At 39.4% G+C, this 17,504-nt stretch overlaps 1 protein-coding gene across 2 annotated transcripts; it reads left to right on the forward strand.

Annotated features, from left to right (window-relative positions):
• Positions 1–1,581: 1,581 nt before the first annotated feature.
• On the forward strand, positions 1,582–15,746 carry LOC115681900 (histone-lysine N-methyltransferase, H3 lysine-9 specific SUVH4). Of its 2 annotated transcripts, XM_030606001.2 has the most exons (16): positions 1,582–2,475; positions 2,597–2,677; positions 2,852–2,893; positions 3,682–3,750; positions 4,191–4,245; positions 4,399–4,505; positions 6,806–6,982; positions 7,524–7,622; positions 7,892–7,990; positions 9,423–9,472; positions 9,559–9,647; positions 10,291–10,450; positions 12,555–12,660; positions 12,752–12,934; positions 14,657–14,890; positions 15,257–15,746. In XM_030606001.2, the coding sequence occupies exons 1-16, from the start codon at positions 1,819–1,821 to the stop codon at positions 15,368–15,370; spliced, it is 2,322 nt and encodes a 773-aa protein (XP_030461861.1). In that variant the 5' UTR covers positions 1,582–1,818; the 3' UTR covers positions 15,371–15,746. The 2 variants fall into 2 exon arrangements, with proteins under 2 accessions (XP_030461861.1, XP_056164886.1); XM_056308911.1 differs by lacking the exon at positions 1,582–2,475 and having other exon boundaries at positions 3,640–3,750.
• The last annotated feature ends 1,758 nt before the right edge of the window (positions 15,747–17,504 follow it).

The following is a 17,504-nucleotide window of genomic DNA, read 5'->3' on the forward strand; positions in this document are numbered from 1 at the left end:
AAAGAAAAGTATTTTCTATGAATCCATTTATTTTGTGGTTTAAGAAAAGTGATTTGTTCTTATCAGAAGGGGAAGTCGTTTTCTTCCAATCTAATCTGAATTTGTTGTTCTCAATTCATGAAAAACGTTTTTCGTAGATCGATTAATTTTTGGTTATCAAAACACAAAAAATTTGAAAAACAATTTTCAAAATATAATTTTTCTTCAAACAAATGGACCATTAGATTCATTTCTCTCATCTCGTGATTCTTAGCTCTCCTAACAAGTCTTGTAATCATCGAACAATGACTTGAACGCGGTAGTAAGTATTTTGCCCTCTAACTCCTCACCCATCTCAAAAAAACAACGCGATGTTCACATTGTATAAGTTCCCTTACTACTTGTCAATCTAGTTCATCATCTTTCCAACCATAAAAGCCAAAGCAGAATCATCCCCGTCGCACTGCTTCCGCATATACTCACCGAATCGAAGCGCCAACACACCCATACCAAGATTGTTAGCGACATCAAACGAGCCGGACACTCGCGAAGCAATACCACAGGATGCTTGAGGAAAAAGCGTGCTAGCGCGTCACATACTCCCCAATCATCAAAAGCAGGAGGCAACCAACCCCCCCTCTTGCCCGTTCGGCCATCGGCGCTCGAGACGCTAACCTTTCTTCCAATTTATAGATCGAGCATATGTCATTAGGGTTTTGTTAACGAGTGCCCAGTGAACACCAGCCGGGGCAAAAGTAATTAATTAAAGAAGGGTTTCCAGTTTTCGGTATATTTTGTTCTCCTCTCGGTGCGCGCGCCGATTTACCGTCTTGAAAATTGAAACGTTCTCGAAGTAATACATCCCCCACTAATAAATGACCGGAAGACATTTTGCAGCAGAAGACGAAGACGAAGACGAGACCCCCGAGTTTTATCAAATCCCATTTAGAGAAAAGGAGCTCCCGAATTTACGAAAACGCCCACCTCCGTACCTGGGCGCGCGTCCTGCACCCGCTGCGAAAATGCCCGAACGCAAAGGCCGAATTTGGACAGGGGCACGACCGGCGTGTGCCGGGGCTGCGCTTCCCCGCCGCGCGGGTCTCACCTACGCCCGCGACCGCGACCCGCATCGGGGCCCTTCGTTCCGTCCGGTAACCCCCACCCCCCCTGATAAAGTCAAGGGTCTCGACGGTTCTGATTTCGAACCCCTTTCGATCAAGCCACGGCCGTGGCACTGGCACCCCCTCCCTCCCCATGTCCTACGCCCGGGCGCAGAGAATCGCGGCCCTTCCCCCGGCCCGCGCCTCACGGAAAATGGGAGGGGAGGGAGGGAGGCGAAACGCGAAAGCGGGAATTAAACGAGCAAAAACAAAAAAGCAGAAAATCAATAAAAAGAAAAAAGAGAGAAAAAGAAAGTCGCTCGATTTTCATGTTTTTCTCCGATTCCGATTTAATCCTCCAAAATTGCAAAAAAAGAAAAAAAGGAAGAAAAAGCAGGAGGAAAGGAACATCGCGCCAGTGCTCGCTCGCTGGCTCACCAGATCAACGCTGTCCATTTCGCACCATTTCCTCTCGAGATTAGCGCTTCAGGAACGAAGCAGCAAAAGGAGGAAGAAGAAGAAGAAGAAGGAGAAGAAGGAGAAGAAGAAGCAGCTGCTGCAGCGAAGAGCAATCCCTTCTCCTTCTTCTCTCTTCCTCTTCTCCTCCTCGCGCTCCTCCTCCTCGCGCTCCTCCGCAGCGAGCCCCCTGCGATTTCGGTCCGCGAGCATTGCGCATTTCCCGGTGCCTCCCCCGTCTCGATTCTCGCTTTCCGGGGAAAAAGCCTGATTTCAGGGAGCGATGGTGGCCCCGTCGCTTCAGTGCATGGGCTCGCTGTCGGGCGACGAGCTGGAGGGCAACGGCGGCTCCGGGGTCGTCGCCTCGGGCGCCGGCCGCGGCAAGAGCCCCGCGACGGGGGGCGAGGGCAAGAAGGAGGGGGCCGGCGACCGCGCGAAGGAGAAGGAGAAGGAGAACGAGAAGGGCGAGGCGGAGCCGAAGGGAGAGCCGGAGCGGGAGCGCGATGATTCGCCGAGGCCGGGGACGCAGAGGCGGTGCAGCGCGAGGATCCAGACGAAGCAGAGGGCCGAGAAGGAGCTCCTGGTGCGTCGGAGGGTGGAGCTCCTGGACAACAGCGACGAGGCCCCGGCCGCCGGCAAGAGGCGCAATGTGGGAGGTAGGAGGAGGTCGGGAGGGGAGAGCGCGAGAGAGGAGGAGGAGGAGGAGGAGGGCCCGAAGGTCGAGGAGACCGCGGCGGAGACCGTCGAGGGTAGGGAGAACGGCGGCGTCGTCGTCGTCGTCGTCGGCGTCGAGGCGGCGAATGCGGGTTCGGGCGCGGAAAGGGAAAGCCAGGTCGCGGGCGGTGGCGATAATGGGGCGAGTATGGTGGAGAAGAGTGACTTTGCCAAGGTCAAGGAGACTCTTAGGTTGTTCAACAAGCATTATCTTCACTTTGTTCAGGTCAGTTTTCGATTGCTTCCTTCTTTTTGGACGACTCGGCCGTAGCTATGTACTCATCTTTTCACTCGGCCCACTTCGGTGTTCTTGCTTTAAATGACATTGTCTGCCCAATGGCTATCAGGAAGAGGAGAAACGATGTAACAAAGAGAAAGCGGAAAGCTCAAAAGGGTCGCAGAAACCTAAATCCAAATCCAAATCTAAGGTTAGTGTCCGCTTCACCGATTTCCATTTTGAGACTGTTGTCGCCTCCGTGGTGTGTGGGCTAGGTTCTATTGATGAACGACTCGACCATGGTTTTTGCCATTGTCATTTATGTGAAAATTTATAGAATGAGATGTCATTACGTGTTTATATGACCTCATCTTCTCTTGATTAGGAACAACAAAAAGGTTCAAAGCAATCTAAATCTAACTCCAAGGTCAGTGTCCTCTTCATCATTTTCTTTGTAGTCTCGTATCATGTTATAGCTGCGGCACTTTTGTCGGATTCCTGTTCATTTCAACTCCTGATATGTTGTTTAGGCAGTTTCCTTTTATCTCTTTGATTCTACAAGGATTGTAGTGCCTGAACTATATTGGACCGCATGAGTTTTTCTGGGTTTTTAATTACATCATGCTCCCTGTTGAGGATAGCTTTATGTTCTTTTTAAACAAAGCTGAAGGTGTTACCGCCTTTTGTATCAGCGCTCCTGTGTGGCATAAACTGAGTATCGGTGATATCTAGTTCTGGTCCTTTACTTCTTTAGCATTCTTGCTTTGGATAATGATTGTCACAGCTTCACAACATTACTTATGTGCTAGCTACATGTACTGTGCACACGTACATATCTATGTTGTTCTTACTATACTCATATTTTTTAAGTCTTGGCAGTGCATAGATATCCTGCATCACACGCAGTTAGGCTGAATAATGTATTTTGAAATTCTAGGTCTACTTATCTCACATTTTTCCATGAGTAAATTTTTTCTACCATTCTGTATCAAGTTCCTGATTATTTCTTCTATCAAATTGGAAATTGATCTTTCCTCTCTTGTTAGTGAAATGCTTTGTTGTCATTTTTTTTGGAACCGTTTTTCTTGTGGTGTTATCCCCATTGTAGAATATAAATGCTGAACAAAAGCACTTCTTGCTTTGTGGTGATAAGTGATATCATCTTATATGTAGTTGTTTTGATACTTATTGGACATCTCTCCAAGAATGATGCAGAAAGGAAATTCAACAGAAGGAGAAACCAAGAAATTAGCCATGAGGCCTGATTTGAAGGCAATATCCAAGGCACGTCGACATGATCGTATTTTTTCATAGGGTCTATCAGTGGTTACTTCTACTTTTAATTTCTGACTTTTTGTAAATTATGCGGATCACACTTTGACTTCTATTTAATTCAGAGCACTTGAAACATTTCAAAAAATGACAAGTGGAATTATGTATTGTTTTTCACAACTTAAGTAATGTATATATGTATATTTAATTTTGAAAGAAGAATCATAAGTAGAAGTCAGAAGTAACTGTGCATGCTTTGATTCTTTCATAGTACTTCAATTTTTCTGACAATTGTAGCTCCCGGTGTTCACGCGATATGATTTCTTCTCTAATGTCTTGGATCCCTCTCAAGCTTGCTGCTCTTGCATTGCTTATCCTTATTTTTTGGAAAAAAGAAGATTGTGGTCGTGTGTTGTAACAATGTGACTCACTCATTCATTTTCTAATCTCAGATGATGGAGACCAATTGTGTGTTACATCCTAAGAAAAGGTTCGGTAATATTCCGGGTAGGTGGTTTGCATTGTTATGTTTACTCAATGATGATTTTGGTCTTGGTTAGGACTTTTAAGTTTTACGATAGTTGGGATCTATATATATGATCTTGACATGAATATACGCAATAAACTTCTGTGAGTTTTGTATGTTGCTTTGAATGTCAGGTATTAATGTTGGCCATCAGTTCTTTTCACGAGCTGAAATGGTTGTCGTAGGATTTCATAGTCATTGGTTGAATGGTATCGACTATATGGGCCAAGCATATAGAAAGGTAATGACTGTTTATTCCCTTCTATTGGTCTTTTGAAGAGCTGGAATCATAAATTTCATTAAATTTCGGTAATTGTCTTTGGGTCTATTAGTCGATTGAATGAGGAGTGTTTACTTTTCGAATTTTGAATAGTGAATTGATTATTAAGAGGGGATTCTCCAGCTCTCTTTTCTCCGCACTGTTTGTTTGAACATATATATCTTTTTGGTTCTCCATGGTTAAGGTTGGGGTAAGTTTTTTGCTTATTGGAACTTTTGCCATTAGTAAGTGCTCTTAGTGCCAGCATTTAATGAGGTACATCAATTATTGAAATCACATTTTAGCGCGATGACTTAGGCAGTGGTCGGTGTGGTGTTGGCTTTTGGCAATGGCCTTTTCACTTAAGCAGTAGTTTAGTGCAGTATTTGAGAGACTTGATTTTTAAGTCATAACTGACTATGCCTTATATTGGATAATACTAACATTACCCTCTCCAATACTGAATTGATTATAAAGATACTAGGATGGGGTCTGTTTGTAGTTACGGTTATTTTTATCTTTTACTTCATATAAATTTTGCAACTCTCATCATTTGACTTCTATTTATTGGGTAAGACCCGAAACTTTTCAAAATACACAACGATTGATATACAGAATCACATATAATTCTTTCACAGTTTTTAAAACTTAAAACATTTCTTTCCTTTTTCAATTCCTGGAGGGAAAATAAAATGTAGGAAAAATCACCTTGTTAAGTGTAGATATGCATACCCTGAGTAATTTAGTTCTTCTTTTAATTAGTCTTTCGGATCATAAATCAAGTACTTCTTTTTTTCTCTTGTATTTTGTGCTTTTCAGATTTTGTTGACATACTATAATAGTTTAGCCAAATGACAAAAAGAAATGTCAAGGAGGGTGGATGACCTTCTTGGCTTTTACAATCGGAAGCACTAGTTAATTCTCTTGCCAAATATAACTTTAAATAGAAGAAAAAAACTGGGGGAGGTTGAGTTCCCCCTCCCAATGCACACTTGATCCAGTGGTGCAGAAGGTGCATGTTCTAGCTTTTGTTTTGGAGTTGTAACTTACTAGATCTCATCTATCCGAAGGAAATCAAAAAGGCAAACAAAAAAAACCTCCTCCCGCTAGTTGGGTTAGTTACCTCAATTCTCTCACTGTTGCACCCAACCTATTATCATCTCCTCTTGAGATTTGTAAACTTCAAGATCATTCAGCTTATTTTTGGGACAGAGGGAGGTGAAGAAAAAGAGGGGAGAAGGCGCCCAATTTTGAATTTTCCCTCCTCTCCATGAGGTGTCCTTGACGTCATCCAGGTTGCTCATTTTATGTGATGGAAGGTTTGCTGTTGGAAAAAAAAAATTGTGCTCGATTGTCACTAGTAACAACATCTGATTTAATAATATTATCCAAAAGGGCTTAAACAGCAATTTAGTTGGCTTCAATATAATTGATTGATAAAAATTTTAGGGTTCAAGTATCCTTTGGATGTTAGCTATGGAGTATCTTTGAGTAATTGGGGTGCGGAATGGAAAGGGACTTGTCAAGAGAAATTTATGTCTGTAAAAGCATTAGAGGGAGAAGGGATAATGATAACTGGCCTACCTCTCTAAGCGAATTAAGTTAGGGTTGCCGGGAAGCTCTTGTTGCTATAGAAAATGATGCCATAAGGCAGTGGTGAGAGAAAGATTATGACAGCAACGATTGATATTTTAGCACATTGAAGAGGTTTTGTGAAAAGTCATTCCTCAATGAGCCTTATTCTCCAATGAGCCTTATTTCAAGTTCAATAAGTGCAATTTTTCTGGAACACCCTATAAAGACTTTGAATAACTCTTGGTCCTCTAAGTCTTCATACAAATGCCATTTGTGGCACATCTTCCTACTATATATGTTTTGGTGATGGGGAGAGTGAAGATGGGCGGCCTTGTCAAAATTGACCGTACTAGTCTGTAATTATGGATTCTATGCATCTACTTCTTGCTTGGTAGATTATCTGTTGAATTTCTTTCGTTGTTAGAATTGTGGGACAGTTACAGTGCGATTCTTTGGTTCTTGGTTGTCATTGAATACCGTGTATAGTTATGAATTATTTGACAAGCCCTGTTAATAAGTAAACTGTCTACTGAGAGAACTCTTGCTCTATTCAAGCTTTTATTTTTGCAATACTACTTTATATTTTATGACTTGTTGCCTCGGGAGCTTTTGTTTTTCAAACACATTATTTGCTTCTTGGTAGATGTGTTGAAACTGCTTTGAAGTGCACAAAAAATGAAGCCGGTGGTTATGTGAGTTTGTTGCAGGAATACAGTAATTACACATTCCCCGTTGCTGTGGCAATAGTTCTGTCCGGAATGTACGAGGATGATCAGGATAATGCTGATGACGTTGTATATACTGGTCAAGGTGGGCACAATCTTACCGGTGATAAGCGTCAGATTCGGGATCAAGTATTAGAGCGTGGTAATTTGGCTCTAAAGGTATGCAGATCATTCTGTCTCCAGTATCTCTTTCTTTTCCTTTCTGAAATGCTTGCCCTTGCTAGGAGCTTCATTTCCAAACTGTTTTTCCTTTCCTTTTCTTTATTTGTAGCTTGTGGAACGTTTACATTGAGGCTAATTACTATAAGATGAGGCTCTAATCCTCTTTTATCTGTTTGACTCATTGTAGGTTAATTTGCCTGCACACTGATGTTTTTAGTTCATATCATGTCGATTGTCTTATTTACAATATGATCATATCAATGGTTTTGTGATGTTATATAAATGCTACGATTTCCGATTTTCATCTTTTCCTTGATAAGGATGGCATCGTTTATACCATCTTATTGTCCTTTCAATATGATTTGAGATGTCAAATATGAAACCTGATTCTCTTCGTTTCCATAATTGTTAAGGGTGGGTTCGAATGTCCTCTTTAAGTCTCTTCTTAGAAACTTCTTTTCCTGGGCAAGTAAAATAAATCTCTTATTGGCATCTGATAAAAATTGGAGTAATTTATGGTCAACATTTGCTATTGCAGAATTGCGTTGACCAAAATGTGCCAGTCAGAGTGGTACGTGGTCATGAATCTAGAAGCAGCTACTGTGGCAAACTTTATACATATGATGGACTGTATAAGGTACCAAGACTGTTCAGTGAAAGAGGTTCCATTATTTGCTAGTCAGATAGTTTCTGCTGTGGAACGTCAAATCTTCATCGCCTCAAACTTTTTCAAATATTATTTCTTTACAAAAGGAAACATGCTGGTCCATTTTCACATGCACCAGCATGCATGTGCACACGCAATGCTTTATGAACTGTGAAATCAGTTTAGAAGGCGCACAATGCATTGAAATTGTGTAGATATATGATGTCTACAAGCACATTTTATTTTTTTCTGCTCTATAGGTTGTTAAGTACTGGGCGGAGAAGGGTTTATCTGGATATACTGTCTTCAAATTTCGGTTAAGGAGGATGCCAGGGCAGCCCATGTTGACTACTAATCAGGTCTGTGATTGTCTTATATTCGATTGTTTGAGCTTGTTTAGTATCAGTCATTGAGCCTACTTCATACATCCATGTAAATGTATATTTTGGATTATCTGCTTCCTTCCATTTTTTGATGGTGGGAGAATTTCTAAGGCCTTTAGGCAAAGCGAAGCAGTGCCTGCATAATATTGGGCATTAAAGGCACGGTGACTCTCGTGAAAAGTAAAACAAAAAGAAACACGTGCAAAATAAGAGCTTTAAGAAGTCTATTGCATCGCAACAATGAAAATAAGTAAGCATTACAAAGGTGCGAATCATGTGAAGGATGGAAAGAAGTACTATAACATATATTATTCTTCTGATCATGTAAGAGTACATTGACCACCCAAAAAGGGGAAAATACAAAAACCTCAGTAAGAATCTTCTATTTGATTGCCTGGTATTAGCTAGTACGTTTCATTGTTTCTTTAAACCTGAACATGTTGTTGAGGTTGATTAAAAAATACTTGTCCAATCAGTAGCAAGAAATGCGTTAAAATTAAGTTAATTATACATATCATCAGTAAAAACCCATGCAGTGGTTTAAGTGATTCTAGATGATGACATGGCCAATGTGAAGGGTACTTGTCTGCAGAATAGTTTCTGTGGGTTTTAATCTTCTTGAACATTTATTACATTTATGATGTGTAATTGCCATTTTCAAAAATTTATGCTCGTGTAGTTCTCTGTATATATCCTGGCTAACTTTTGAAGAAAGTTTTTTTAGAGGAGGAACATATATAAGATAAACTTGCTTGTTGATTTTTATAAATAGGCTTGAATACCTTGGAAACAAAAATAATTTGTGTAGTCAAAGACAGACCTAAGGGGAAAGATTGAAAGATGACCGAGGAAAAAAGTGCAAAAGAAGCACACTTCCAAGATGAGAGAGATTTGGTAACTTCAGATTAGGAGGTAGTGATAGATTTGTGTAAAATAGGTCAGAATCATTCAACTATCTCAAACATAAGAGAACAACCAGAAGAAAATGCGCCTTAGCCGAAGGAGAGGATGGAAAATGACCTAAAGATTTTGTTCAACGCACGTAAGGCAAAAACTGAATGCAGAATGGGACCTGCTGAGGGAAGGAGGGAGGGAGGTTTTGTAGTTTTAATATTTATTTAGTTGCGACCTTTTTTGCTTATCAAAATAAGTACTTCTAGTGGGGAAATCAGTTTGGAATTACATTCTATTCAGGTTGTACCCAAGTCTTGGTTTGTGCTGAAGCCTCCCTTTCTGTTTTCGAGAGGTGGCATCCACTCTATGAATGCAAGTTCCAATTCATGGATAAAACAACTATTAGTGTTTATGGTTCATGTTCAGTATTTATACTTAATTACCATGTAATTACTGTCAACATGGTTGTAAATTGATTGATCTCTTTTTTAATTGTTTGTCTCCCCAATGGCAGGTTCAGTTTGTATACGGTCGCGTTCCTAACTCTGTGTCAGAAATACGTGGGTATGATACTTATAAACTCTAAAATGGGGAAAAGAATCTTTTATAACGAAAATTTAAAAAATATCTCACTGTATTTGTTGTATAAGATTGGTATGCGAGGATATCACAGGGGGCACGGAGGATATTCCTATACCGGCTACAAATTTAGTGGACGATCCTCCTGTTCCACCTTCAGGCAAGTAATTAAAACATTCTTGTGCATTTAAGTATGGAAGCTATGAATAGTCAAATCTGTTGGAGTAGTACTAGTTGATAGCATGCCATGGGGTTGTGTTACGTCTTATTCTTTGGATGAAGGTTAACTCAGGTGAAATTGATCGGCGTGTCATATAGTTGTAGCATGTCCTGTCGGTAGTGGGTTGTCTTACGAATACAACTTTTATTGAGAGAGAGCAAACCCTGCTAGGGATTTGGTTGTTCTGCATGCCTTTTGAGATCGGATCAGAGAGATTGGAAGAAGAGAGATCCGAGAGATACTAGTCAGAGATGGTGGCGGAGGCAACAGGGTGCCTGCGCTGCATGGCGGCGAGTGACATAAACATTGGCGGATGTAGGCTACGTTCCCAGAATGGCGTTAATTTTGTACTTGCACTGATAGTGCCTCACAACCACGTAGGAGAGAGGATAATGAAATAAGCCATGGAGGGTTTTTCCTTTAGCCTAAAGTGGACAGAGCTGATAGAGATATTTGTTTGCACAATGTATACAAGCATCAGGAGTTAATCACACGATTTGAATATCTTACAATTCAATTGCACTTTGGGTATAAATTGACTACCAATATGAACTAGCTTTGATGTTGGATTCTTATATTTCAGGATTCAAGTATGTCAAGACTATTCAAGTTGCAAAGAATATAATTCTTCCCTCAGCTTCCACAGGTTGCAAGTGCCGAGGAGGTTGCATTGATCCAAGGATCTGTTCTTGTGCTAAATTGAATGGTTCTGACTTTCCATATGTGCGGCGAGACGGTGGCAGGTGAGGATAATTGAATAATTTAATTATGATGATGGGTCGACTCCATTAATGTACTATAGTTCGTATGACCAAATACAGTTCTCTTGCTTGTCAATTGAGAGAAGATCCCCTGCAGATATGGTGCTTGTTGGTTAATACCTCAAGTTTATCACTTGTCATAAACTGAGAGACTCCTTGGTTTAAGTGTGATGTATATCAAGATCCTAATGTGTGAGGAAGCTGAGCTCGGCGGCAACAATGTGAATTGCTGTCTCGGTTTTTCGATGGTGTGATTTCTTAGTGTTTCTTTCTTTTTTGGCTTATCAGCTAACAATCATCCTTCTCTTGATGTGGCCCAACTCATGCGAGTTTTTTTGTCAGTAAATAAATATCTTTCGTAAATGACTTTATGTTTCTTGATTTGCATAATCAAATTGGCCTTTGAGTCTTGGAGTTTGATATTATGTTTCTTATTTCTGTTATAAGTAATTAACTGGGAGTAAGATTTTCAAAAGAGTACATATACAGTTGTAGTTCTTTCTATCTACAAAGTTGATGAATTATTGTATTTTGTCAAGTCTATGCTTTGGAATATTGTCATGAGATTCTTCTTAACGTAATGCTATAGAAACCCCACATGTGATATTTAAGAAGCTTTGGATGTGGCGTTTAAAGGAATTTACTTGTTTTGAGTTATCATTTGTCGTGTTTTTTCTTCAATTTTGTATTAAATCAGGCTCACTAGTTAGGATTCTTGGTCCTACTTAAGTTTGGCTGTGGAGCTGGGTTTCTATAAGCTATGATTTGTAATTCTTCTCCCACAATGGTGAACAACACTGCGTTGAACTCCAAGTTTGGTGAATTGAACTCCAAGTTTGACACTTTGCTTAAGGATCATCAGAATGCAAATACAAGACTCACACTCATAATATATGAGCTCTTTTAGCAACGGAAGGGTGGAATTGATTAGCTTTCTGAACAAGTAAGGAAGTTTGTCCTTGCTATAGGAGTGCAACCAAACGGAATGACCGTTGACAAAGTCCCTTGTGAATTTGAAAATTCTGAAAGTGGCCTAAATCTTCAATGTTAGAAAATTCCATGGTTAAGGATGAAGATCTTGAGTTACATAACACTTTAAGTAGTCACGAGAAGATTAAGGATGTTGATGAATCAAGCATGTAAGTCAGCTTGAATCCTGCCTGGTTTTTGTTGGGAGAACTAGGCATTGCTGCTTATCGATGTTCAATGAAAGTGCATTTTGGGCAGAAGAAGAAAGAATCAGATAATGGCGGAAATCCCGCAAGCATAGTTAAGGATATTGATTTTGTTGATGCCATCCAAGTTGAAGCATTCAAACAAGGATATTATTCCACAAGTCTTAGAGTATGCTCTGAGTAAAGAGTGAATGTTATTTGGCTTCAATTTTGGAGCATAGGATGATTAGGATGAAATTGCTAGATCCAATTGTTCACTATTTCAAACCTTGAGACTAGTTTTGTCCAACTGGGGAGAATGACGTGCAATCCACAAGATTGATCAAGTCTCTATTTGTTTCTAAGTTTCGATTATTGTTGAGCTTTGGTGGGGATGGAAGATCACATCAATTCTTATCTCGAATAAGTGTCCTAGTTTGATGAGGATTCTTCTCTAAATTTAATTAGAGGTCTTGACTCTTATCTGTTAGGATTTTAGAAAGTTTCTATGTTTTTTATTTATTTATTTAGAGTGGAGTTTCTTTTTTACTTTTTAAGTCAGATTTATGTTTTTATCTGAGACTATTTGACTTGGGAATAGGATTTTCAGAAGAGTCTATGTATACGGTTTTAATTCTTTCTATTTAATAGATTTGACAATTTAATGAATCTAGCAAGTCTTTCTTTTCTGGAATTGTGTGATCCAAAGAAATCCTAGGAGTGATGTGAACAAAATTTTGGGTGTGATGCCTGAAGAAATTTCTTGTTTTGAGTTTATTCATTTTCTCTCTTGAAGTGGTTTTATTAAATCCAGTTCACGCCAGAACTTGTCGTCGTACATTATTCTCTCTCTCTCTCTCTCTCTCTCTCTCTCTCTCTGGGGTGGGTGGACGGATGAATGTAGAATTTACTGGTTATTTTGTGCTTTGCAGATTAATAGAAGCTAAGGATGTTGTTTACGAATGTGGCCCGAACTGTGGCTGTGGACCTGATTGTTTGAATCGGGTGTCTCAGAGAGGCATAAGATATCGTCTCGAGGTTGTATTTTGATTGAATGATATAAAATCCTTCCCAATGACATGTCGAGCCACTTCTTTTTCTTGGATTGACTTCTGCTCATGGATTCCAGGTGTTCCGAGCCCCACGAAAGGGTTGGGCTGTTAGATCATGGGACTTTATACCTTCCGGAGCACCGGTATGTGAATACATTGGTATTCTCAATAGGGCTGAAGACATGGAAAATGCCTCTGAGAATAACTACATTTTTGATATTGATTGCTTGCAAACCATGAGGGGTCTTGGTGGAAGGGAGGTTAGCATTGGATACTCTGCCTTTCATGTCAACATTCCACTTATTAAAGTTAAATGTGTACATGTAAACAAGCTACATACTTTCATTTTCACACAAGTTTGAAAAAAAATTTGTAACACATGTATATGTTGATGCAAATGTTGTATGGGAATAATTTACTATATGCAAAACGTATTTTGATGTTTTTGTATGTATTTTAGGTACATCATATTTCTTGATAGGGTGAATTAATTACTAATTCCCAAATTAATCTGGTTAATTAATATTTCCATAATGAATAGGGGGAAGAAAGGATGATAAAGCTTTTAGAGTGGGTACGATGGTAAATATAGAGTTAAGGTCAAAAAAATATAACAAGTACATGTACTTGATAAGGGCTTAGCAACTGCTCAAGTTAAGTATCCTTGAGCGTAAACTTAACTCGAGATCGATATTGAGCTAGTAGGATTCTAGAATTTGGCAAGCCGAACCCTGAGTAGCTTACTCTAGTTTGATTTAATTACACCATGAATATTAGCTGTCTTCAGGTAGTCATTAAAATACCTTTATTTTCTTTACCATATCAATTAACAATAACGAATTATTGTAAAAAGGTATGAAATCTTTCTTTTGATGGAGTTGTTGGTGTTTTTTTTTCCTTATTGATAAAAAAGTCATTAATTTGGATATGCTGTCTCTATTTAAATATTTCTGAGGATTGGTATGAACTTGCGATGATACAAGCTTTTCCTTTTTTTAATTGCTCTTGATTGCTTGAATAATATCCAGTCCATTAACCGGATAATTACACCGTGAATATTGTACTCAAAGTTTTAGAGTTTCAATTTTATCAAGTATGCATCTCATGGATGGATCTCAACTTCAAGATATAAGTGCTAGGCATTTGTGTCGCGGGGATAAAGTGATTGGTCATATATTTAAAGTTCCCTTAAAATTCTTGTTGTATTGTGCTGAAGTGTTATCCACATCACTTGCTTATGGATTATCATGGCCTTATGGCTTAAGCTTCGGGGTTAGACTTTTTACACAGTATTAAAAGTCAAGTTTCAGTCTGTCCCGTCAGTTTTAAGTTTATTTTGCATGTAGATCCCTGATCTGCAGTTGCACGTGTGCATTTGTATGGTTTCATTCCCATTTGCACATGAGAGAGGGTGTTAAATTTTATGCAACCTTACTTGTTTATGGGGTTGGGGTCTATCGTGATCTTATCTGCACGTACCTTCTTTCCTTTCATTAACTTAAGTTTTTTGACATTGTAATTTTAAACATTTTTAAATGGGAAATGACATTGCATTGGAAATGAACGGAGTATTTTCATCATCAGCATCAGTATTATGTGGTAGGTGGCATATCATCTACGATTAGCCCTTTCATTGCTTAAAATTGAAAGTCTTGAAATTTTGCTACCAATATGGAGGTTAGTTACCATGAAGGTCTTTGTACAGGAGAATAGTGCTTTGTTTTGGATATATATTTAAGATATCTAGATGGTTCAAAAGTTTGCTTGGCAACTTTTTTTCATCTAACTGTTTCACAAATTTGACAAGAGTTATGCAAGATCTATACACTGCTTCTTAGCATTGTCTTCTTAGACTGAAAGTTGAAAAAAGGAAATGCATGTTACTGTGTGAAAGCTAACTTCAAGTCATTGTCAAATGCATTTTCTGTCAAGAACAGCTGAAATGTGACTTCATGTTTCTCGTATTTCTTATCCATGATCAGAGGAGGTCACGAGATGCATCCTCTGAGACAGTTGATCAGATGCACAAGCATGATGACCAGAAATTCGAGGTCCCAGAGTTCTGCATCGATGCTGGTTCAGTTGGAAATATTGCCAGGTTTATCAATCATAGCTGCGAGCCTAATTTGTTTGTCCAATGTGTATTAAGTTCCCACCAAGACATTAAGCTGGCTAGGGTGGTGCTATTTGCAGCTGACAACATACCACCATTGCAGGTAGTTCGTTGTTCTGTCTCGTGATGCACTCTTCACATGGTAGCTGTTTAGACTCATTTAAATATATTCAGCAGTGTCAAGTTGTAGCTCTCTGTCTGTACTTCCGTGTGCGCTTACAAGATATAGGTGCATGCACATGGCTGCTACTCTGAAAGCCTTGTTTATTCACGTGAACTGAAGATGTGCTTGTGCAGATGCTGCATTGTTAGGAGAAGTAGACCTTTATTTACTTTTATTTTAGTAAAATTTTGCTGATAGATTTGTCGAAAGTGTGGACCACTGGTACTTCTAATTTCGAGAAACTGACATTATGGGTCTGTTCTAGTTTTGGTTGGCATGACTAACTTCCACTTATTTCGTTTGTAGGAGCTCACCTATGACTATGGCTATGAGCTTGATAGTGTTTTTGGCCCTGATGGAAAGGTGAAAAGAATGCCATGCTACTGTGGTGCTGCTGATTGTAGGAAGCGCTTGTTTTAAGACGCTAAATGTTTTCAAGCGCTTGTTTTACCTTCAGTGGTCCTTATGCTCCTTTGGCCACGTGAAATTTTTTGCCTAAGCTCGTTTATTCCTGTAATCTTGTTTCTGCTGTAACGGGGTAGATACAGTAGGTTAGGTTCTATAGCCAGAAACGGAAAGGGAAAAGGAAATAGGTTCTGTTGTGAAAATCAACGAAGTGCTTGTTGTCTGTCGGTTGTGGAAGTCATCTCATGTAGTTAGGATTTTGTCACTTTCCCGTGTTTCGACACTTCGGGCTTTGATTGCCCACCATATCTGCAAATGAAAATTCAGAGGTGAGAGGGGAAGCAACAAGAGTGCATTTCCCTTGCTAGAAAAAGGACTTTGATTTTGTAAAGCATGTGTGGTTACTGTTTTATATTGTAAAAGCCCTTTGATTTCCTTTCAAGTCACTCATGCCATGCGGTCACTTCAGAGTGTGAGTGCCTCTTTTTACACTTCCATCAAGTGGTCCTGGCTGGATAATCCCCCTGGGAAGACAACTTGAGCTTGTGTAATCTCATGCTTTCCTCCACTTCTGCAACTTGAGAGTAAAAGTGCGTTGTACCGGAAAATGACTGTCCATCTCCGACCTCGGCCCTAAATTCTCCAACTCTTTTGGGTTTGGATTTTCTGGAGTGTAATCTGGTCATCAGATTGGTATATCTTGTGTTAGTCTCTGTGGACATGTCTTTGTTCCCTCTGATCCATCTGCAATGGGCAACAATGAGAGGAGTTGCTATCATGGTCTTGCGGGGTTTGAATGAATCTCGGTTGCTGACGGCGGTTCTGTTATGATCTCTTACCGTTTGATTTGCTTTCTAAAGACGGGAATATTATCTTCCTTTGCGTGCACACTATGCTTATATATACTCGAATGGTTGGACCTCAGGTATGGTCTCCAAGCTTCAAAATACTCGTTAGCCTTTTTCCTTATGCCGTTAAATCACGCGAGTAACGTTCGACATATTAATGTCGTGCTTAAGTATCGTTAAATGATGTGATGATTTCTTATTGGATTCTGAAACGAGTGGGATCCATGCGTCGGATGGTAAGCATCTGATTGAAAAATTGACCATCACTTTTTAAGAGAGTTTTAGTAAGGTTTATTAATAGGGAGAATTGTCTAATCAAGTCTTAAACATATTGTATGAACGTCGATTTATTCTAAATTTTTCAGTTTTGCTAATTAAGTATGAAATGTGTGTGCGGAATTTCTATATAATCTTACCAGTCAATTTTCGTTGGAAATTATTGACATGTTGATCCAGCGTCGGCAGTTTTTAGCGAAAATTGATAGAATAAATGCATTGAAATTTCGTGAGAAGTTTTAGAATTAAATTAGCAAAATTAGAAAATTTAGGATTGAATTAATATCTATATAATGAGTGTATAAGTTTATGATTGAGGGACAATTCTCCGTCCATTAATATATCTAGCATTTTTCAAACTTAGTAATCATTTCACAATCGCTTTTATTGTTGACATTCTTCGCCGTACATTATAACTCGATTGCTTCCGAATCCTCGCAATAAGAGTTCTCCTAGCGACATCGAGATCACGTTTCGGCCCTTACACTTTTCGAAGTTGCTCAATTCCCCCCCCCCATCTGTCTTTTTTCCTTAATTTGCCCTGCAACCCCCCAATTCTGCCTCCTGTGCTGATGATCGGTCTCTTTACCATGCGGTGATATCATTGATTCATGTATGCAAGTTTCCACCTTTAGTAAAAAGATGGGATAATCAATATACTGTCTTTCCCAGTTCAATAAAAAGTCCCTTAGCGATTTAAAAGTAAATAATGGAATTTCCCTTTTTTTATTTTTCCAGGGGGGGCATTGACTTTTGAGTCAAACTCAGGGAATTAACCGGAAAGTCCCGAAATCGCCCCTGCAAAACAGTGTATTTTACTTACCAGTCTCAACCACCATCCCCCCTCCCTCCCTAACCTCACTTTCAACTGATAAAACAGCCACCAAACTCCCGTTCTCCCGCTAATCTAGATTATCGCCTTATCCCATCTCCTCCTCATCGTTCGACAACTCAACCCAAAAATACAAAAATACAAAAAATATAATTAAAAAAACAATTAAATAACCCAAACCCAAAATTATAAA

The sequence above is a fragment of the Syzygium oleosum genome, unplaced genomic scaffold (assembly GCF_021117445.2).
Source record: "Syzygium oleosum isolate NSW1041296 unplaced genomic scaffold, Sole_v2.1 Sole_v2.02, whole genome shotgun sequence".
NCBI classification, from domain to species: domain Eukaryota; kingdom Viridiplantae; phylum Streptophyta; class Magnoliopsida; order Myrtales; family Myrtaceae; genus Syzygium; species Syzygium oleosum.

Bases quoted from the DNA above. Each gene is read 5' to 3' on its own strand.
- LOC115681900 (XM_030606001.2), top strand. From the start codon at position 1,819: ATGGTGGCCCCGTCGCTTCAGTGCATGGGCTCGCTGTCGGGCGACGAG. The intron at 4,506-6,805 runs GTAATGACTGTT...AGTTTGTTGCAG, and splicing joins TGGGCCAAGCATATAGAAAG to GAATACAGTAATTACACATT. The intron at 7,623-7,891 runs GTACCAAGACTG...TCTGCTCTATAG, and splicing joins CATATGATGGACTGTATAAG to GTTGTTAAGTACTGGGCGGA.